Source organism: Cupressus sempervirens, chromosome 11, assembly GCF_028749045.1.
Source record: "Cupressus sempervirens isolate cs-2001-9-10 chromosome 11, ASM2874904v1, whole genome shotgun sequence".
Taxonomy (NCBI): domain Eukaryota; kingdom Viridiplantae; phylum Streptophyta; class Pinopsida; order Cupressales; family Cupressaceae; genus Cupressus; species Cupressus sempervirens.
The window spans coordinates 734,472,534-734,496,214 of NC_143128.1; the positions used below are offsets into that span (position 1 = coordinate 734,472,534).

At 34.3% G+C, this 23,681-nt stretch overlaps 1 protein-coding gene across 4 annotated transcripts; it reads left to right on the forward strand.

Moving 5' to 3' along the window:
• Positions 1 to 9,427: 9,427 nt before the first annotated feature.
• LOC149531724 (transcription factor TGA2.2-like) lies at positions 9,428 to 15,347 on the forward strand. Of its 4 annotated transcripts, none has more exons than XM_089809545.1 (12): positions 9,428 to 10,063; positions 10,544 to 10,689; positions 12,020 to 12,093; positions 12,206 to 12,376; positions 12,533 to 12,601; positions 12,740 to 12,799; positions 12,880 to 12,957; positions 13,239 to 13,326; positions 13,693 to 13,964; positions 14,176 to 14,415; positions 14,559 to 14,701; positions 15,039 to 15,347. In XM_089809545.1, the coding sequence occupies exons 1-12, from the start codon at positions 9,984 to 9,986 to the stop codon at positions 15,115 to 15,117; spliced, it is 1,500 nt and encodes a 499-aa protein (XP_089665671.1). In that variant the 5' UTR covers positions 9,428 to 9,983; the 3' UTR covers positions 15,118 to 15,347. The 4 variants fall into 4 exon arrangements, with proteins under 4 accessions (XP_089665671.1, XP_089665672.1, XP_089665673.1 ...); XM_089809546.1 differs by having other exon boundaries at positions 9,490 to 10,063; positions 13,242 to 13,326; XM_089809547.1 differs by lacking the exon at positions 15,039 to 15,347 and having other exon boundaries at positions 9,732 to 10,063; positions 14,559 to 14,705.
• Positions 15,348 to 23,681: the final 8,334 nt, after the last annotated feature.

The following is a 23,681-nucleotide window of genomic DNA, read 5'->3' on the forward strand; positions in this document are numbered from 1 at the left end:
TGATTGAATCTTCTTTTTTTGGCTGCTTAGCTTTCCTTTTACTACATATTTCTTCAAAATTTTCAATATTCATTCTCCAGGTGAATTGCTAGGAAGCCCTTGACTTCACAAAGTTTTCATCTGATAAAAATTCACGGCTAGCCTATTCTATTACATGATCTAGCTCTTTCCCTTTGAAATTAGCCACTATCAATTCTAGGATGGGCATAGGAGGTTCTCTGGGATTTTTGTCTTCCAATTCTACAGTGGTGATGAACACTCCCCCTTGATATCCAAGTTGTTCAATTTTCTCTCTAGTGAGTTGTTCTTCTCCTATACATAGGGGAGATTGGGATGGTGCATAATCTTCCCCTTGTGACAACTACCTTTCTTCTATTTTCTGCCTTTTAGGCTTTGGTTCTATAGGCCTTTCTTCCTGTTGAAGTTCTCTTGTTGAAATACTACAAATGACCTGACCTTTTGCTTCCCCTTGGTAGCCATTTACTTCCTAGTTTTAACTATGCTATAACCAATCTTTTTTTGAATAACTAGTTGTCTTGAACCTACTGCAGGGGTGAAAGATAATCTCTTCATTACTTCTCTTTCCTTATTAGGATAGGTACTAATAAGTATGTCTTTCTTTTCATTCATAGTGTCCATAATCTCTACAAAATTTATCAATAACTTCTTTACTTTATCAATTGATCTCTTAGAACCTTTCAATGGACTATATTCTTGTTCAAAACAATTAATGAATTTCAATACCCTAAAATAAACTCTCCACTTTTCTTTCTTTATTTCTTATTCTTGTAGGGAGAATTCATTGGTTATTATATCCTCTGGAAAATAAAACTCATGCTGGTGAGCCTTGGCCTTCACCCTTTGTCAAAAAATTCAAAGAATCCCTCATTATCATTGAACCTAGAATGTGAAACTACCATTTTATATGGGTTTAACACTTTATTCAAAAAAATCCAACCACCCTTTGTAATTATAAATTGACGAGCCACCGTGCAAAATAGGAAATAGAACCCCTTGATCTACTAGGTAGCTCTACCTCTTCCAACCCAACTATTTGCCATAGAATTTCACCTAACCATACATTAAGAGGTACTTAGTAGGGTAGCACATGTCGATCTCCCTAGAATCCATGCACTCTAAAAACTATAGACATTGGATAGGGAATAATGTCTACCTAATTATGGGAGACTTTCAAATTATTAGAGCAAACCATAGGCCTAGTGAAGTCCAACATTACCTTAGGTATCCTAGGATTATCTTTTAACAAAAAGTTCCTCGATCTAGATGCAAAATATCTTATAAAACTTCCCTCTTTTGAATCCCAAGTCATGTTTGCACTCCATAATTAGATTGGCAGAGGTTCCCCATCATGCTCTCTTGTGAATTCCATTTCCTTCTCAAAAAATTGAACTCCTTTAAAAGGATTACAATAGAGAACTTTGAAAGTTTTATTCTACGAATAGATTGTTGGGAAATTGGAGCATGGTACCTATAAAAATTGTTACTATGTTGTACTAAGTTGTAAGTTTTTCTATATCAATAATCTACTACAGTGATCAAAGATGGATTGAAGAAGCCAAGTAAGTATTTTCACTACCTACAAGTATAATTTTGATATACTATGACTATTATTCATAATGCCTCCAAAGAAGGGCTTTTCTGGGAAAATCAATTATGCTAATAAAAATATTCATGATGATTTTCTTGAACAATTGAATGAATCCACTAATGATGCTGCAAAAATAAAGAAGTTAATCCTTGTAAACCCTAGGTTAAAAGTAGTAGATGGTTTGTATGATAGGGGGAATTGGACCTGAGATGTGGTGACATCTAAGACTAGGTTACAGTTGTTTAAAAAATGGTTTTATGAAAGAAAATTGTTAGCTCCTCATGGAAACATTTGGAATTTTGACCTAGGTAAGCTAGTAGTCATAGGATTCTTTATGGACTCAAACCTCCTTATTTCTATAGCCCAAAATTATAACCCTATAACTTGAATGGTGAGAGGAACAAAGGGGGAGTGCTTGGTAAAAACTAATGCAGAAGCATCTTGGGTTTCCTTGCAAACTTGGACCTTTGTTCTTTTTGCCTATTGGTGCCAAGTGATCCTTTGGGTGTCGAGTTCCTATTGGTGTGGAGTGATCCTTTGGGTGTCAACCTCCTGTTGGTGTCGAGTGATCCTTTGGGTGTTGAGTTCCTATTGGTACTGAGTGATCCTTTGGGTGCTGAGTTCCTGTTGGTGCTGAGTGATCCTTTGGATGCCAAGTTTGTAGTTATTGCTGAGTGATTCCTTTAGATGCCAAGCTTGTGTAGATGTTGAGTGCCAATTTTTGCAAAGTCTTCATTTGTCAAGTTATCTGCATTTGGTTCCAGTTTGGGGCAACTTTGCTTGCATTTAATTTTGGTATAGGTGGTTAATATATGTTATGGGCCAACTTGTGGCTTTCCTTGTTCTAGAATCTTCTATAAGCCATTTTGGCTAGTATTAAAGAGGTCTAGGTTTGAGTTTAGAGAGAGGTGAGTGAATAGAAGAAGTGGGGAGCAGAGCTGAAAGGTGTCACTTTGTTGTTAGATCTTTGAAAGTGAATGTATTTGTAATTGGACGTACCCTAGAAGGCCTTACAACTGGGCATGTATGAAGATGTTTTGATGAATCAATACAAATACTTCTCTTTTCGTCCTCCTTTGGTTGGTGTTCCTTGTGTTTTGTTTTCATTATGTCAACTCTTGCAAGGTGGTTTGGATAGCTAGGTGATCCTTTGGCCCTAATTATTCATTCTTTTCTTACATCAATTGGTATCAAAGCTTGAGGTTCATCCTTGTGGAGATTGGATCGTGTAGAACCCTTATTTGGATTTGGTTGTAGGGTAGCAGATCTATGGATTTTACCTATAACTCATAGAGGGTTACGATCTTGCAAGAATCTAATTTGTAAAGATGGTTTGTGGTAGAAGAAATGTCAATGATGCTATATTGGATCAATTGAGACAAATTGCAAATAGATTAGATGCTGTGGAGATAGCCTAGAGGAGAGGAGCACATCTTGATGATGTAAGTGATGATGAAGCAACAACACCAAACCATAATCCAGAACCTGAAGAAGATCAAGATAGAGAAAGATTGTTAAGAGTGTTATCTAGGGAAAATTCAAAGTCTGTTATAGAAGTTGTTCCTTATGATGGAAAATTGGATACCAATGTTGTGTTGGATTGGATCTCTAATATGGAGAAGTTCTTTGAGTATGAAAACACTCCTGATAATAGAAAGGTGAAGATTGCAGTTACTAGGTTGAAAGGTCATGCATCACTATGGTGGGAGCATTTGCAAACTGATAGACAAAGGAGAGGAAAGGAGAAGATCAGAACTTGGCCAAAGATGGTGAACAAGGTAAAGAACAAATTCCTCCCTACTGATTACCGAGTTAGCTTGTTGAGAAAGATGCAAAATTTGAAACAAAAAGACATGACTGTGAAAGAATATACCAAGGAATTCTATAGATTGGACATCAGATCTGGACATGTCGATGACCATGTTGAGAAATTTGCAAGGTACATTAATGGATTGAGATCTAGAATTCAAGATGAAATAAGTTTTGTGAAGTTGGAACGTGTAGAAGAAGCGTATCAATATGCTTTGAAAGTTGAGGAGATATTGACAAAGAAGCATGAACAAAGACAAAGAGGTAGAGGTGGTAGATTCTAGAGAGGCAGAGGTAGATCTTATGGTGAAGGTGGCAGATCTGACAATTTTATGCAAGATAAAGGCAAATCTGAATGGAAGAATGATGAAAAAGGCAAGACCAAATTGAAAAGTGGTAATTCTTACCGAGGAGGCACTAATTCTTACTAAGGAAGAGGTAATTCTTATTCTAGAGGTGGATTTTAGGGTAATTGTTTCAGATGTGGTAAAGAGGGACATAGATATTTTGAATGTAGATCCTCTGAATGTGGGCAAGGTAACAAAAATGTTGTGATTCAAGGAGATGATGAGGGTTCACCAAGTGGACCTGAGGCTGGAGAAAATCTAATGGTGAGAAGAACCATATGTAATAAGGGAAGTGATGAGGAAACTATTTTAAGGAGAATTCTTTTCAAGACAAGATCATTGATAGTGAAAGTTCTACAAATTTGGCATCAGATGAGCTGGTTACCAAGTTACAGTTGCAGAGGCTAAAACATCTCAAACCTTATCATGTTTCATGGATCAAAGATGAACATAAGATATTGGTAAGTGAGCAATGTCTTGTGAAGTTCAAAATTGGACATTACTTTGATGAAGTTTTGTGTGATATTATGCCCATGGATTGTTGTCATATTCTATTGGGTAGACCTTGGCAATATGATAGATATGCTATACATGATGGAAGATTGAATCAATATACTCTTTGGGTGAATGGGAAGAAGCAAATATTGTTGTCTTTGATTGAAAGTCCAGATGAGGTTAATTTTATTGATATAAAAATTTGCATGGTTAATGGAAAGCAATTTGAAAAGGAAATGAAAAAGAATCAAGTCTGTTTTGCCATAGTTCCTAGAGGACCAAGCATTGGTAGTAATGACCGAGTAGCAGAATTTGGTAATGACAAAGTGACAACAAAAATTGCAGAATTTCTTAATGAGTACAAAGATATTGTTGCTGATAATATTCCTATTGGTTTACCTTCGATAAGAAGTATAAGTCATTGTATGGATTTGATTCCTAGAGCTATTTTTCCAAACAAAGCACCATATAGATTGACACCTACAGAGAATGAAGAACTTAATAAACAAGTGCATGAGTTGTTGTAGAAAGGTTTGATCAGAGAAAGCTTGAGTCCATGTGTTGTACCTACTGTATTAGCACCTAAAGAGAATGGAGAATGGAGAATTTGTACTAATTCTAGAGACATTAACAAGATAATAGTGAAATATAGGTTTCCTATGCCGAGGATGGATGACATAATGGATTGTTTGAGTGGAGCAAAGTATTTTACCAAAACTAATTTGAAGAATGACTATCATTAGATTAGAATCAAAGAAGGTGATGAATGGAAGACTGCTTTCAAGACAAAAGATGGTTTGTACGAATGGTTGGTTATGCCTTTTGGTTTGACTAATGCACCTAGTATTTTCATGAGGTTGATGAATAAAGTTCTAAAAAGATTTTTGGGTAAGTTTGTGATTGTTTATTTGGATGATATTTTGATATTTAGTAAGACTAAGGAAGAACATTTTGAGCATATTAGACAAGTATTGCAGAGGTTGAAAGAGGAAAAGTTGTTGATTAATTTGAAAAAGTGTTCTTTTATGCAAGAGAAGATTTTGTATTTGGGATTTGTGATTTTAGTTAATGGATTGGAGATGGATCCTGAGAATGTTAAAACAATTTTGGAGTGGCCTACACCTGAGAATGTGGGTGAGGTAAGATCATTTCATGGTTTGGCTAGTTTTTACAAAAAGTTCATAAAGAATTCTAGTGCTATTTGTAATGCTATGAATGAAACAATGAGGGGAGATTAAAAGAAATTCATGTGGACACATGGAGCTGATAAGAGTTTTGAGACTTTGAAACAAAAGGTTGTTGAATTACCTGTATTGGCTTTAACTGATTTCAACAAAGTATTTCAAATTGAATGTGATGCAAGTGGTAACATAATAGGAGTTGTATTAAGTCAAGAAGGTAAACATGTTGCTTTCTTTAGTGAAAAGTTGAATGATGCTAAAAGGAAGTATTCTATGTATGATCAAGATTTTTATGCCATTGTTCAAGCATTGAAAAAATGGAGACATTATTTGATTCCTAAGGAGTTTGTGTTGTATATTGATCATAAAGCTTTACAATACTTGGGAAGTCAACATAAATTGAATTAGAGACATATGAAGTGGGTTGAGTACTTGCAAAGTTTCACATTTGTTACTAAGCATAAGAGTGAATTTACTAACAAATTTGTTGATGCATTGAGTAGAAGATGTTCTTTGTTGACTGAAATGAAGGTTGAAGTTCTTGGTTTTGATGAAATGACAGAGTTGTATGATGTTGATCCTAATTTTTCTGAGGCATGGAGAGAGTGTAGAGCACCAAATCTGATAGATCACATAAGTAAGTATGATGAACATTTCATTCAAGAAGGTATGTTGTTCAAAGGCATTCAGTTGTGTATTCCTAGAAGTTCTATGAGGTTGAATCTAATTAAGGAAAAGCATAGTGGTGGATTAGCTAGACATTTTGGAATTGATAAGACATTGAGTTTGCTGAAAAAGAAGTATTATTGGCCACAACTGTATAAGGATGTTCATAAATTTGTAAAGAGTTGTGGAGTTTGTCAAGTTGCAAAGGGAGTGAATCAAAATACTAGTTTATATAAAACTATCATTGTTCTTGAGAAACCTTGGACTGACATCAGTATGGATTTTGTTCTTGGATTACCTAAGACAGTAAAAGGGTATGATTCCATATTTGTTGTAGTGGACAGATTTGCTAAGATGGCTCATTTTATACCATGTAAGAAGACATACAAATGCTGAGAATGTTGCTGAACTTTTCTTTGAAGAGATTGTGAGTTTGCATGGATTACCAAGAAGCATTATTTTTGACAGAGATAGTAAGTTTGTTAGTTATTTTTGGAAGACTTTGTGGAAGAAGATGGGTACTGAATTGAAGTTTGGTTCTACATTCCATTCACAAACAGATGGACAAATAGAGGTTGTAAATAGAAGCTTGGGCAATTCGCTAAGATGTTTAGTTGAGAATAAGCCAAGTAATTGGGAGATGGTATTGGCACAAGCTGAATTTGTATTTAATAATTCTGTGAATAGGAGTACAGGGAAGACACCTTTTGAGATTGTTACTGGAATGCATTCTAGAGGTACATCAAATTTGAGAGATGTTGTTGGTGAAGAAAAGAGAAGCATTGCAGGAGAAGAATTTGCTGATTTTATGGAGTCTTTGCATAAGGAAGTGAAGTTGAGGTTGGAACAAAGTAATCAGAAGTATAAGAAGAATGCTAATAAATCCAGAAGACATCATGTTTTTGAAGTTGGTGATGAGGTAATGGTTCATTTGAAAAAAGAAAGATTTTTTGTTGGAACATATAGTAAGCTGAAAATGAAGAAGTTTGGACCTTGTAAGATCTTGAAGAAGTTTGACAGTGGTAATGCATATGAAGTTGAGTTACCTGATGACATGGATATAACCCCCTATATTCAATGTTGCTAATTTATATAAGTATCATGAGTCAGATGATGAAGTGGTTGTACTTGATGATTATCCTAAGAAGCAGATTGAAGAAGTTGAACAGATTTTGGATTAGAGAGTTGGCAAGAGTACAAGAGGAAAAGATTACTATGAGTATTTGGTGAAATGGAAGAATAGACCAATTGAAGATGCTACATGGATTTCTCAATTTGAGTAGAATTTAGCTTAGATTGTGACACTTGCATGATTTAGGAGAATCATTTCTCCAACCCTGGTTGTCTGATGTAGGAGCATCTTGGGTTTCCTTGCAAACCTGCACCTTTGTTCTTTCTGCTTGTTGGTGCCGAGTGATCCTTTGGGTGTCAAGTTCCTATTGGTGCCAAGTGATCCATTGGGTGTCGAGTTCCTATTGGTGTTGAGTGATCCTTTGGGTGCCGAGTTCCTGTTGGTGTCGAGTGATCCTTTGGATACTAAGTTTGTAGTTACTGCCAAGTGACTCCTTTGGATGTTAAGCTTGTATAGATGCCAAGTGCCAATTTTTGCGAAGTCTTCATTTGCCGAGTTATCTACGTCTAGTTCTAGTCTGGCCTGACTTTTCTTGCATTTAATTTTGGTATAGGTAGTTAATATCTATTATGGGCTGACTTGTGGCTTTCCTTGTTCTAGAATCATTTGTAAGCTGTTTTGGCTAGTATTTAAAGAGGTCTAGGTTTGAGTTTAGAGAGAGGTGAGTGAATAGAAGAAGTGGGGAGCAGAGCTGAAAGGTGTGAATTTGTTGTTGGATCTTTGAAAGTGAATGTATTTGTAATTTGCAGTAACCCAAAAGGCCTTATAGCTGGGCATATATGAAGATATTTTGATGAATCAATAAAAGTATTTCTCTCTTCCTCCTCCTTTGGTTGTTGTTCCTTGTGTTTGTTTCTGTTGTGTTAACTCTTGCAGGGTGGTTTGAATAGCTAGGTGAGCCTTTAGCCCTAGTTATTCATTCTTTGCCTACGTCAAAAACTTACTACTAAATAAGTCCAAGGACTTTTTGGAATGTAGCCCACTTCAGAGTATCGTGATGTCATTGATTTTCAAGGTTTGGAGAAGGAGTACTTATCCCACAAAGATCATATTAGGCAAAGGGCATTGAGAGGACATTTGGCTGCAATTGGAAATTTTGATGTTTGTCATAGCCTTGACTAAGGAACCTTTTATGAAGCAATTCTTTAATTCCAAAGCCATAGATACATACATATCTCTATGTTGGGTTTTGGTGAAGATGACAAGGATACGAAGAGGTGAAGGTAGTCAATTTGTTGATATGTAGGAGATATTTTTTGCCACAAGTAAAATTGTGATATTGCCAATAGGATTCAACACTGTAGTTTTTTTAGTCAAACTCATTGACCCATGTTTTCACGAGAAGTGGTTCACAAGAACCCGACTTTCATGAGAATGAATACAACACTTAACATTAAATGCATCTAAGTGTTGCTCACAAAAGTGAAGCATCGATACTTCCTAAGAGCTCACCTCTCCCACTGCTGCTCCAACTTGAGCACACTTAACAATAAAGTTTCTTCCATGGTTAAACTCTTGAAACCTCGTTTGCAAAACCTTCAAAAGTATTGTGCCTTATGAACCATTCATTAGAAAGCCCTTTAAGCTCATCAATTGTTGTGCAGGAGAAATCTTCTATAGCAAGTCAATTTGTGATATCACTATAAGGATTCAACTGTGCACTTTTTTGAGTCAAACTCATTGACCTACATTTCATGAGTAGTTCACATGAACCCATCTCTCACAAGAATAAATATAACACTTAAACACTTACTTCATCTAGGTGATATTCCTAGAGGTGAAGCAATAAGACTTGTGAGGAGGTCACTCATCTCAGTACTAATCTAACTTGAACACATTTAACAATGAAATTTTCTCCATGACTAAACCCACTTTACTTACAATCCTATTTCCAAGACCTTTACCTAATGAACCATCCTTGAACCCCTTAAGCTTGTAATATCTGCCTTGAATTTGGAGGCAACAGTAAACAACGGTGGAGCACATCGAAGTCACGAGATTTGAATATCACATTTGATTGACGTCGTTGTTTTTGACTAATTGAGTTATAATATATGAGGGCGGCGAGGGCAGGGGACTAAAATAAATGGGTATCCTCAATCCAAAATAATATCTTGAAAATGACCCCAAGTTTGACATTGTAAAGACGACTCGTGTAGGAAAGAGCCAAATTCATGGTGTTTTGGCGATAGTAATGCAATTGCATGCGTATTTCTACTCAAAAAATAAAATCTTCGAACATGAGAAGAGAAAAAGAGATGGAGAAAAATCTGTTAATGTTTTTCTAAACATGGGTAACAGGGGTTTTTCCCCCAGCGAAGCCCAGAGTTTTGTCTGGTATTCATTTTTTCGCAGCGGTTAAGAGGAGAGTGGAGTAGTGGTTAAGGTATGGGCCCTCTACAACAACGGGACAAATTTCAGGCAAAACAAAGAAATTAAAAGGACAATTTGGTCAGAAAGAACATTTATCTGCTTCAGATTATATGAATTGGAAAGGAGTTTTAGATCAACAGCAGGCCTGTTATACTTGTCGGCGGAGTTTCAAAAATCTCATCTTTGGCTATGCAGGATTTAACATCAAAACAATTACAGAGAACTTGCTGATTATGTGCACAAAAGAAAACTAAGTAGAACCCATATGGGAATTTCAATTCCAAGACTTTCTAGTTTCTACTCCATTAGTCTTTCGATTTATGTAGAATCCGGTGTTTATAGAGGATTTGAGAAAGCCTTGAGGATGATGCATGGCAGATAGGAGGTCTAAAGAAGGAATACCCACTTCTTCAAAACAGCAAGTTTTGTTATCATACGGCATGCTTCAAGGGTATCAAAACTTCATGTTTTCATTTTTGTTTCTCTTATTGCTTGGAAAAAATATGCAATTTTAAGATCAGTTTGCAAGTCATTAGGTAAACTGGTTTAAAAACCAAGTCTTGTAGTTGAAGAATTTTATTCTCAGAAGCTGGCTACTTGAGCTTACAATACGGTAAAACCTTGCCCACAATGATAAATTTTAAAATATAAAAAGAATCTGGGGCTATAATTGTTCGTTTCTTCATAGAGGTGTTGACAATCTTTTTTTAAGCTCTCCTATTTTATTTGTTTAGTCGGTTGGGCTACATAATGGTCGAGCCCATTTCTTTTAATAGATGTTGTTATGGGCACTCGTTAAAGTTGAGGTGCAACTGTGCCCTTATAATGCTTCATGCATTCTGAGTAACAGTGTAATCTGTATCATGTTTGCAAAGGTGTATTAGTATTAAAGATCATCAAGCTGACCCAAATGAAATTGCTTTGCAAATAGATCATCAAGCAGAAGTGGATTGGAATCGTTCAAGGACCATCATGAAGTATATGATCTTTCAGAATTGGAGAGGGCTCTTATATTGAACCAACTAGGAGACCAAGAACAGGAGCAAGAACAAGATCATTCTGGCTTTGCAGAAAGACGTAAGTGTCTTTTAAGTATGAGTTTTCTACAGTTCATATAGTATGTCCTTAAGCTCAAGTGTTTCTAGATAAACTGTTTATGATTATTCAAGTACATTTCAGGCTGCATTCAGCAATCTATTTTCTTTGAATTTCTTCTTTCTGATGATGGATGCTGAGTGGAATCTAAATGTCATTTCAAAAAAAAAATTTTTAGCATTATCGTGAAGAGGTTTCTACAAATCTTCGTAGTATAGTATTAAGATGCAGCAGTATTCTGATTTTGATTGTGTGTTGAATTTTTCAATCAACATTTACAATCACACTCAATGATCCATCATCAGAGCAGAGAAAAAGAGTTGAGAAAAATGAGTTATTGCAGACCAACTGGAAGATATATAAGAATGCCAAGAAATGATCAGAACTCATACTCGTAGTATGTTTGTAGATAAACTATATATGTTATTATGAATCGACATTTCAGATTGCACTCAGCTATTCACCCATCATTCTTCCTCTTCCTCTTTTTAATGATGGATTCATTCACAACAACATCCACAGTTTTCAGCAAAACACTTATACACATCTTTCAGTCTTCATTCTTTTTAATTTTGTTCTACAGCACTTCAATCATATAAATAAATTATTTGAGAAATGAGTGAGATGTGCGCATTGCTTGCAAACAAAAGAATCATGGCGAAAGAGAGAGAGGGACATTTACCAGAATGCAATTGAGCACAGTTTGAAAATTGCAGGGATTGTCACAACAGAATGTGCTCAGAAAAGTACTTTTGATTGATCATCTGAGAAGATAAATTGTGTGACATCCCACTCTGGGAAAATTTTCTTAGCTAAGGAATTTGGTCACATTGAAGCCCGTAATGATGAACTTAAGAGTATGCCCTGCACGGCACTGACAAAGAAGATATCCCCTGACAATCCTTCTGATCGATCTGTCTACTCCCTGTGGTCCTTCCTATGACTACCTATCTCAACTCTTGTTAATTAATTGCAACATCTCTCTCTTTGGAATCCCATGACACGCAATCAATCACAGTAAACGGTACAAACACCTCATGTTACAATCCACACACTTCTTGCTTGCATTCATGCTGCCATACAATAACTTTACAGCTGATGCACTCTACTCGTCATTCATTCATTCTCCCCTATAAAAATCCAATCTTTATCCCCTCCTTGTGCTCCCAAGAACATAGAATTTTTGTATTGGCGACAAAATAGAATACCCAATTCTTTTAAACTTGCACTTCCATGTTTGCAGTGATGAAAGAGTTCATATTAATATCCTGTCAGCTTTAGAGCTGAGTGTGTGTGTATGTTTGTTTAACAGAGGGATTTGGGATTCGTCCGCCTACGCTCACCATATTTCCTTCATGGCCAATGCAATTTGAGGCATCTCCAAAGGTACAATCTTTTTGGAACATCACCCACTTATTTATCGTGACCATGTTTGTTAGTTTTTAATGGCTTTGCATATTCCATATTCACTTCCTGTGATGTTGTTATAAATTTGCAGGCATCTGTAGAGAGTACAGATACGGGATCGGGTGAGTATAAGGGAGATCCGCCTCAGGTTGAGCTAATATCGGCAAATACTGCCCAAGTTCAGGAACCTCAACAGGTATCTGACATGGCGGGTAATGGTACCCCCACTGAAACATCCAATGAGATGGACAGGCATTCAAAGGTACATGTTCACACATCCCTTGTGAAATTCGATTGAATAAACAATCATCATTAGGCTTTGGTATGTTCACTCTTCAGTTATTAATGGCCGATACCCATTGAGTGGATGAAATCGGAATTAGTGATGATGTATTCATTGTTTGGCATGGCCGTAAAGCCTGAGACAAATCGTAGGGGCCCAACTTCAAGCTCTGAACACGAGGCCTCAAAGACTCTCGATGCCAAGGTACGAGCTGTAACGGACGCGTATGAATGAATTATAATCGTGTTTATAGAGGAAAAATAAAAGAGCAGTCTTGAATTAGAACGGAGTTCTTGAGTTTAATCCTCGCTTGACATTAACTGGTCCGATTTCATGTCACAGACATTGAGGCGGCTTGCTCAGAATAGAGAAGCAGCACGGAAAAGTCGACTGAGAAAGAAGGTAATTGTTTTTCAACTAGTAGCCTCTTGTATTGAGACTGAAGATAAAAACAAGAAAATTTAATGGCTGGTTTTCTGCAGGCCTATGTTCAGCAGCTTGAATCGAGTCGCGTGAAGCTCAGCCAGATTGAGCAAGATCTTCAGCGAGCAAGAGCACAGGTGAAAAATTACATTACCCAACTAGAAATCATTTTTGCTTTTTGGCAAAAGGAGAAAACTTTAGCTGTAGAGAGTACCCAATTCATAAACACTCTCCACAATTCACAAACACTTCAAGCCTCTGTAATCTGTAATCTCGTCATGATATGTTTCTAAAAACCTTTGGATGTTGCATGCTAAGCTTCTAGAAGTTTCTTTATAGAGGATTCTACATATAGAACACCCAATCCCCCAACAGTGTAATCTTCATGTCATTTCTTCTAATTGTCATGAATTTACAGCAGGGTCTCTTCATTGGAGGAACCGCGCTTCTCAACGACCAAGGGCATCCAGGTGCAGGTGGCCTTATGAATGTTCCTCTAAGTTCAGGTTTGTTCTATTCCGTCAAATAATCGATTGAAAGTGCATTTTGATTCGGTATTAGATTGTGCAAAATCAAGTTTTTTCATCAATATTTTGAATCACAATCATGCTAGATATGCAAAATATTGATTTTGATGACACAAATCCAAATATTGATGGAAAAAAAACTCCCACCACATGGATTCTAGAAACGTAATACCTGTAAATTGTATCTTGAATCTCTTGAGACACTCAAACCATAGAGAACAAAAAGTTCAGAACAAACTATAACATGTAGCCATTCATCCTGCAATTAGAGCATTAAGATCAAGAACACCAAACATCATATATAATATACTGAACGTGGTGAGCTCTGAAAATGAAATGGATCAGGTGCCGCCATGTTTGACATGGAGCATGCAAGGTGGCTAGAGGAACAGCACCGTCACATGAGCGATCTGAGGGCAGCATTGCAGGCACATCTTACAGACAATGATCTGCGCCTACTTTTGGACAACTGCCTCTCCCACTATGACGAAATTTACCGATTGAAGAGCATTGCTGCCAAAACAGACGTTTTCCACTTGGTTTCGGGCATGTGGAAAACTCCTGCTGAGAGATGTTTCATGTGGATGGGCGGATTCCGCCCCTCCGAGCTTCTCAAGGTGCAGAATCTTTTCTACCCAAAATCTAAAACTCTAAATTTTTATCAAGATAATTCAACTGTATTGTGTTTCATAGAGTAATGATTTACACAAAACCTATTAAAACAAATCAAGATGCAAGTTTCAGTCTTTTTTCTTCATTATAAACAGAATTTGTCCCATGATAACGGAGAAACTTATGCAAACATAAATGTTGTTTGTGTGTTTATAGATCCTGATCCCTCAGCTAGAGCCATTGACAGAACAACAATTTCTGGGCATCTGTAATCTACAGCAGTCATCACAGCAAGCAGAAGACGCTCTTTCACAAGGCCTGGAAGCTCTACAACAATCTCTCTCAGAAACCATTGCAGCAGGGTCTCTGAGCTCGCCTTCCAACGTGGCAAATTACATGGGACAGATGGCAATCGCCATGGGTAAACTTGCAAACTTGGAAAGCTTTGTGCGACAGGTAAACGTAAACCCATTTCACCACCTCAACTTGATTCCTTCCCTAATCAAAATGAAATAAAAATGATTTCTTGGCTTGTATTATACACATTGTAGACTGAACCCAAGATATGATTTTTATTTCCATATTGTATTTGTTTATAGGCGGACAATTTGAGACAGCAGACAATGCATCAATTGCACCGACTACTCACAACACGTCAAGCTGCCAGATGTCTCCTCGCCATTGGCGAATACTTCACCAGACTACGTGCCCTCAGCTCTCTCTGGTCTGCTCGTCCTAGAGAGTAAGTTCAACTAATCCAAAATTTCAGCAAATAACAACGTTTTTCATTAAACAAATCTAATGTTTAATGGTATGAGGTTTTCACAATGTTTTTAGATTTGATTGTGTGTATAAGTTTTTTATCAATGTTTTAGATCACATTCTATGATCTATCATCAGAATGTAAGAGAGGACAGCGAACAAGAAAAACAATAGATTGTGTGATTGTGTGATCTGAAATGGCGCTCATAAAAATCTTATATACACAATCAAATCCAAAAATAGGGACAACTAAATCTAATATTTCTTTATATTTATCTTAAAGCATAAAGAAATGTTAATGGAAAATGCATGCACAGGCGGTTACTGATAGATGGAAGCTGTTCGCCTGCAACAACTACTTCATCGCATGACAACAACAATTATTTCTCCACTTGACAAATCAAAACTCACACTTTTGATCGTTATGGGGATTTTGACTCGTCCCTTCCATTTATTTGTTAATTATTGATTTCTACACCACCTAGAAAACTCTAAAGTCCTGCGTTTTAATCTCCATCAGCAGGCCAGAAAGTCTCATACGTATTTTTAGTTATATGTATCACTACTTCCTGTATAGAAACAGCTGCCCATAAAATATGAATCGAATAACTATTGTATTGACTCAATTTTTTTGCAGTTTTCTTTTGATCTTTGAATTAAAATGGACTAATTTATCGTTCATTAGATTATAACGGGCAGCTGAGTTATTACACAGTTGAGAATGGGTGATGGGGAATATAATGAATATCTTAAAGTGGTTGACTGGTTTTAATGGCCATAGTAGCATATGTATTTGTTTAATTTGTTATTTGGAGGCATATACTCGTTAGAGGGGACGAATGCAGTGACGTTATATAGAGGACAAAAGTATTGTATATTATTGGAGTGGATAAGAATAAGCCCGGTCTTTGTTCGCTACCAACAACGCTCTTTAACAAGCAGCACGCCACTCGCAAATTCTCTGCCATGCATTCATTTATTTTACTTGTACACCAATTTTGACCATTTCATGTTTTTCAGATACAGATGGCTTTCTCCACTTGATGGTGAAGAGATCTGGTTGTGTGATATAATTTGGTAAAAACTACAAATGAATAAAAATGATTTCAAGGGCTTTTAAATATTTATTATTTTGGTGATCTTTATTAGTTTTGTTTTTGGATTTGATTGCGTGTAGATTTTTATATTAAGTATTTAAGATAACTTATAATACTTCTTGTTGTTTTGTTGATTCGATTGTGTGGTTTTCATCGAAAAACGACGACAATAATGTATTTTTTGAGTTGTGATTTCAAATTATTTATATGTTTGAAATGAAATGACATGATTTAAATCAACTAGGTTTCGAAATTTGTTGAGAGACAGTTCTGTATTATGGATTTGAAATATGAAGTGAAATCAAACTTTTTTTATGGATTCAACGACAATGAAGTTTTAGCTAATACCCATATGAGAGAACAAGCCTTTATGTTGAAACTTCTTCAATTGAAAGTCAAAAGTTGTTCAGCCTATCTATTTTGCCAAATTTTCTTGAGGTACAATTGTAGCCTCATGTGTTATCATGTTGGAGCTCACATTCAACATGACTTATCTTTGGTCTCATTTTGAGTCATTCGACTTCACTAATAGATAAAGGCTCATTAAATTTTTACCACAAAATTAAGTTGGAAAGTTCTTAGAAATTTTTAACCTACAAAATCACTTTACATTGATGTTGGAACTTATAATAAAAAGTGGTGGTGTTTACTAACACCTTTGAAGATATTGCTATGTGAAGACCATGTTTGGCCTATTTAAAAAATCCTTTTTATCCTCTGAATTATTTATAGAAAGTGTGATCTCAAAACCTTGCACTTAATAAGACTTGATCCTTGGTAGAGTCATTAAGAACCTTTCAACTTCACCAATGGACCAAGAATATATTAATTTACAAACTTTTTCTAAGAGTTTACAATTTTTTTTTGTGAATTACGTTCTAGAAACTCTTTTAGAGCCATTTGCATGGCAGATTATTTGCGAGTGGCATGCTACTTGTTAAAGAGCGTTGTTGGTAGCTAACAAAGACTGGGCTTATTCTTATCCACTCCAATAATATACAATACTTGCTTTTAGCCATAATAATAACTAGAAACCTTATCTTAAATAAGAGCTACATGAGAATTGAATCTTTGAATGTGATGGTTTATATCAAGAGTAGCAGAATTTTCAATTACATGTTTATAAGCATTATCATGATAATATGGTGAAAGTAAAAGCAACTTGGAAGTTAGTAAATTTTTATCTGGGCCCTTTTGTGATCTAATAATGATAGCTCAAACAATGAAATCCTCCAAAATTCTTGAAAGTTGGTAAGTACATATGGAAAATTGTAGTCAAATGATAAATATTAATGGGTCTTTTTCATTTTTGGCTTAAAACTCAAATGCTTCGGATTAAAAATGATGTATTAGAAAATAATTACAGTGATTTTCATTTCAAAAGTTGAATCACCAAGACCTAGGGATTGGTTTCATTGGTGTGAAATTGAACTAGGTTAGATTCCATAGTGCAGTAATAAATTAGGTAGGTATAAATAGTAATATCTATATATGAAAGGAGTTGAATCATGTTTTGAAAAAACTAGTAATTGTTATTGAGATTAAGTACAATTATTTTAAAGTGTGGGGTTTTATGAATATGGTAATGAAGTTTATATTTACAAATTTAAGTTCTACAATTTATCAGTGTTGGTGGTTTCATGATTTTTTATTTATTAAGTATATTCAATTTGTGTGATTATATAAACAAAAAATTATTAATAAGAAATAAAAAAATTCAAGTGATTGACAGGCGATAGGAAAAAAAAGTAAGTTGGTGGAGCAATTTTTAGACAACCACCTTTTCCATTCACTCAATTTTGCAATCCTTAAAAGAAAAAGCCGCTACTTTTGAGGAAAATATTCCAATTAATCTTGTAGCGATCTTTGGTTGACCTCACTCTATAAATAGATACTAAAGCCTCCTCGTGAGAAAAGTAGCATAAAGTGACAAAATATACATTATTATTAATACAAAAATATATCAATTTAAAGCAATAATTTATAAAACGAACCTTACATATAAAAACTTTAAAATCTTCTCACAATTAAAATGATTGATAAATTTAATAAAATATCAATATTAATTTTTCTATATGAATATATTAAAAGATTGACAAGTTCATAATTTATTTAAAAATCATCCATAATTAATTTTAATTTTTTAATTTTTTTCAACCTAATCCTTCAAACACCCTTAATATTAAATAATGAGAAAACCAATTTCTATTTATTCCATTGAATTTTTCGTGTCAATCTCAAAGGTCTTATCTTCCATAATCGTAATCTTAAAACCTACCTCCTATATTATACCACTTCCTAATTTCATTCTTGACTTTTATTTTAAACATCATATCGAGCTCAAAATATATCTAATTGCTTGACTAATAATGATATTTTTGTGCTTCTTTTCTAATGTCACACCATTTTTCTTTCTATTCAACTCCATCAAAGTCTATCAAATTTAATCTCTAACACACCAGAAACCAACCTATGTGCTGAATCGGACGTTTGCATTGAAAAAATATGTGCGTTGGCTTTCATTTGTTATGATGTCAATTTTTTACACTAGCGAAATCATGAGTTGGTGGGATACCCAATATAATGTGCCAAGTGGTTCATTCTTAATTCAACAACTTATTGATATGTTAGAAGTTAAATAAAAATATACTTATTAGAAGTTTAAGTTGCTTATTCATAGAGACGTGTTAAATTTTGAAATAGCATGTGTATGTGAATTGTATGTTATAGATCTAGATCTATATTATTGTGGTTATGTACATGACAATTCTTTTCTAAAAGTTAGCTATAACTAATCATTTTGTATTTAATTATAAATATCAATGATCTATTTATGGGAAAGAATTAGGAAACATGATTTTTTAAGAATGTTCATTAAAAAATATAATCATGTGTAATGGTGAAATTTGTATACTTCTATCATTTTTAAATTTAGATTTATTTTTTCATTTTGAGTGATTGCAAAATCTAAAGATTTCCATAAGCCAAATAGTTTGAGACTTAAATGGTCTTTGTTATTGAACTAACCAGGAGAAAAAGAAAGAAGATTGATTGGGGAACCATAATTAGTGATAAACTTGATGAATAGCTACAAAATATTAAGTTTAACCCAAAGTTCTAAATGAAAATTTAAATTTGTTTACTTGCTAGTTGCCCGAGTAGAGTGCTTAGGATTGCACATGAATGTTTCTATATGATTCAAATTTATATCCAAAAATAGTGTACTCTCAACTGTAAGGAGGGATAAACTCAAAGAAGGAAACCTAGAATACAATTTTTTTATTGATGTCTTTATCTTTGCAATAATTTGATCTATTGAGGGTGATTACATGAAGAAATTTTCAAAACAGGTTGTAACAAAGAATAGACATGTTGAAACTTATTATATTCAATTTCACACCTTTTGCATTAGGGTATCTAAATGCAACTTCAACCCAAAGGAGTTGGTTAGATAGATGAGCAAAGAGATGGATAATTCTCACAAGCTGAATATGATGAAACAAAAATATTGTTGGCACTTCTTAATGTCCAGTGGAGCTTACAAATTCTAAGACATAAAGGTATGAAAAGCCATTTTTCTAGACTGGGATGAATGCCCCATGGATGAATTCAAACTCAAAAGACCCAAGTTTGATCCTATCGAAACATTCACCAAATTCAAAAGGATCATATTACAAACATGAACCTCATCTAGAGCACCATTGGATGATTTGTATCTAGGATGACTATGAAGTCTAGAACAAGGAGTACTATAGGATATAATTAGAGGTAGCAAAACAAGTTACTCAAAAGCATATTCCTCTTGAAAGATGGGATAAAGATTCAAAAAGATGTGTTGGATCCATTGTACAATCAGGATAAAATATACAACCAATAAATCTTGAATGTCAAAGTGGAAAACCAGAGAATGATGCCATCTATAGGAAAATGCATGTAGTGGCATTAAGATAGAAGGGGATACACACGTGTTGAAAACTACAATTGGAACAATAGTTATGTTGTCATTGATGTCAAATCTACTGGAGAGACATTGTAGTGCCTGCCCCTAGTTTGTATTTTGTTATTTTTGCCGAACTCTTTTAGGACAGTTTTATGCTTGATGATTAGTAGCATTGTTTTGAGATTATCAGATATTGTTTTACATTCAGTTGATTATATGATGAGATTACTTGGTCCTCTATATTTCATGTATGCATGATGATTATTTAGTGATTTCAGTTATTGATGATGATTAGTTAGATGGATTATCATATGTGTTTTATTATGGATACTTACCCCATACTGCATGTGTATGGTGTGCGTGTATGTTTTCTTTATGTATGGCATTTCTTATGTGGTTAAGGAAGGGAGTCGTAGTCACTTGCTAGTCGGGATCTACATGATGCACTACTTCCTGCCATTGCCTATTTAGCTTAGAATATTGTGTTTGTACATGCGTGGATTTTATGCAGGTTATAGGTATCGACTTTTCTAAATTGCCAGGATGAGTGTACCCTATCGCATTATCTCAATGGTAAGAGAGGGGAGATAAATTCTTAAGTCCAAATCCTAAACCTTTAAACCATTTGTCCTAGAAAATTAGGACAAGTATCTGAGTTGTTTACCTTCTGAATGCGTTGGATGACGTTAATTTGTGATTATAACCCTTTAGTTTGATTTTGTATGTGTTTTTCTTTGTCGGGTTTTCGTATTCTATTTTATAAGTCCTTGGTAATTTTTCTATTAATTAAATCAAATTAAAAGATTAAATTAATGATTTAATTTAATGGAAAATTATTATGATATTTTAATATTTAATTATATTTAACTAATTGAAAAATTAATTAAATAAAAAGAATTAAATTTGAAGATAAAAGTTATAAGAATAATTTTAGAACGTGATAATATTTATTTAATTTAATGATAACATATTTAGAGTTCATTTTTAAATAAATGCTAAATATTATTATTATTCTTAAGTTAGTAAATATTTTATCAAATAACATTTCAAAAATAAATTAAAGCATGAAAAGATATTAATTTATTAAAAGTTTTAAGATTGCATGATGCGTGCATGAGATTAAAATTTAATAAATCAATTGAAAATAGAAGTCAAGTGAAATTAAATAAAATTATTTTATAATTCAATTAACGTGTATGGAAAAGATAAAGAAAAGATAAAGAAAAGTTAATAAAGAGTTGAAGTTTGGTGAGCACAGAGTTCACTCGGGTGAATGCACAATTAGTGCCCCAATTTTAGGAGAGAACTCCATATCACAATTTGAGGGTTCATTTTTGAAACCACCGCAAATTTTGGAAGAGGAAGGAATTTTCAAAAAAGAGAAGGTTCCATGAGGAGGGATTTCTCTTCAATCTTCTTGGGCGTAGTGATTAGCAGCAGTGTCTAGGTAGATGCTTGTGATTATTTGCACAATTTAATCACACAATTTCCTTTCCTATCTTCTTCATGCCTGTGGATTGTAAATTTGAATAACTCTATGATGAACCTTTGAAAATTTCAATGTTGTAAATTACTGAATGCATGTCAATATCTTCTGCATACGTGGAAATTAGAAAAGTAATAAAAAAACCCCCATTTTGTAGATTAAAGAATTTAATATTTTTATTCGAGAAGGGTTTGAAATAGAAAGAAAATTTTTAATTAGAAATTTGAATGTTAAAATGTATTTTTCCTAGCAGGCACTTTGTTGTTGCTAGACGAACATAATTAAGTTTTTCAAATATTGTCTCTCTTCCTATTCTTGCTCCTAATGTGGCCTCTTTACATCATCTGCATTGAAATGTGTTCTACATGCACACATAAATCTAAAGTCTCAATACATCTGTAAAGATTTTTTTTTCAAGAAGTGAAAAATAATAAAAATCATGGAAAAAATCCCCAGCAACCAATTATAAAAAATAAATAAATGTAAAAAATCTTAGTTTAATAGAATAATTTTTCAGAACTATAGAATAACAAAACTATGCACAGATTTCAAAAAGTAAATTAATTAGAAAGAGTAGGTTGAAAACTATAGTCTCCCCCTAGCATAGGCAAACTAATAATAAAAAGAAGAAAATTAGCATTTTTCATCTATAGTCCAACATTCACAAAACGGAAAACAAACCAACTCCTTTGCAATATAATTTATAACATTATCTATACATTTCTTCATTGAGTACTTTGCATTTCTTAATGCCTACAAATGCCCAACATTTGTATTTCTTAATATTGCGTCAATATGCTTCCTCATGGTCTCCAACTACTTTCATTTATGTATGCGCTCATTCAATTGTGACCCTGATTCATCCACATTTTTCTTAATTGAACAAAAATCCAATATATAGTGAAAGCCTAAAAAATATCTACATATGTTGGGGAATGCATTTGATTTGCTAACAAATGAGATTGATATCATTGCCCATGCTTGACAAATTTATTGTCCTTCCATACTCGATCACAATTGCAATTTTCCCGCCAAAGCCACAAATGAATAAGCCAAAATTGAGATAAGATAAATGTGTTTACACATGGTTTGAGAAAATGTTTACATGTAGAGTGCCTAGGGTTGCACATGAATGTATCTCTATATGATTTGAATATATATCCAAAAATAGTGTACTCTCAACTATAAGGATAAACGCAAAGAAGGAAGTCTAGAATGTAAATTTTTTATTGATGTCTTATCTTTGCAATAATTTGATCTATTGAGGGTGATTACACAAAGAGATTTTCAAAAGAGGTTGTAACAAAGAATAGACATGTTGAAAATTATTATATTCAATTTCACACCTTCTACATTAGGGTATCTGGATGCACCTTCAACTCAAAGGAGTTGGTTAGATAGATGAGTAGAGAGATGGATGATTCTCACAAGTTGAAAATGATGAAACACAAATATTGTTGGCACTTCTTAATGTCCAGTGGAGCTTACAAAGTCTAGGACATAAAGGTATGAAAATCCATTTTCCTAAAGTGGAATGAATGCCCCATGGATGAATTAAAAGTCAAAAGATCCAAGTTTGATCCTATCAACACATTCACCAAAATCAAAGGATCGTATTACAAACATGAGCCTCATCTAAAGGATCATTGGACGATTTTTATGTAGGATGAGTATGAAGTCTGTAGGATGAGTGTGAAGTCTAGATTAGGGAATACTATAGGATATAGTTAAAGGTAGCAAACCAAGTTACCCAAATGCATATTCCTCTTGAAAGATGGGATAAAGATTATGAAAATGTGATGCAGGAGCGTCGAGTTTGGATTTTGGTGGGGTTATTCTTTTCATGGTTAGGGATGTGTTGGAGACACATTGGGGAACCTTTCCTCATGATTGCATAGAGATTGGATGGATTGAGTTGAAGTTTGAGCTATTTGTACCTTGTTATTGGAACTATGTTTTTCTTTGGTTTATGGGTACCTGTTGCAAACTATATGACTAATTATCCTTAATGAGTTAGAGATTTTTCACTTCAAGGATTGAAGAGGGCCTAGATTACTATCTATGGTTCAAGGCACAAGTTCTAATTCATTATAGATTGGGAGATATGACAATTCTCACAGAGTATCAATTTTTGGCAATTTTGTGCAACGGTTTGTTGTGCGTGACTTTCAAGATGGATGCATAGATATTCTTAAGGAATAAACCTTTGCATAATTAAGGAGTTGTAGAGGACCTAAAGTACTACCTACAGTTTGAAGCACAAGTTCTAATTCAATTGGAGCTAGGAGATATCGCGATTTTACTCGGATATTGAATTTGGGCATTTAATTTCTATTGGAGGCCAACTTGTGGCATTTAATTTATGTATGGGCATTTAATTTGTGTGTTAGGTCAACTTGTGGCTTAGTTGGGTATAAGTAGGGGGTCTTGTGGAGTC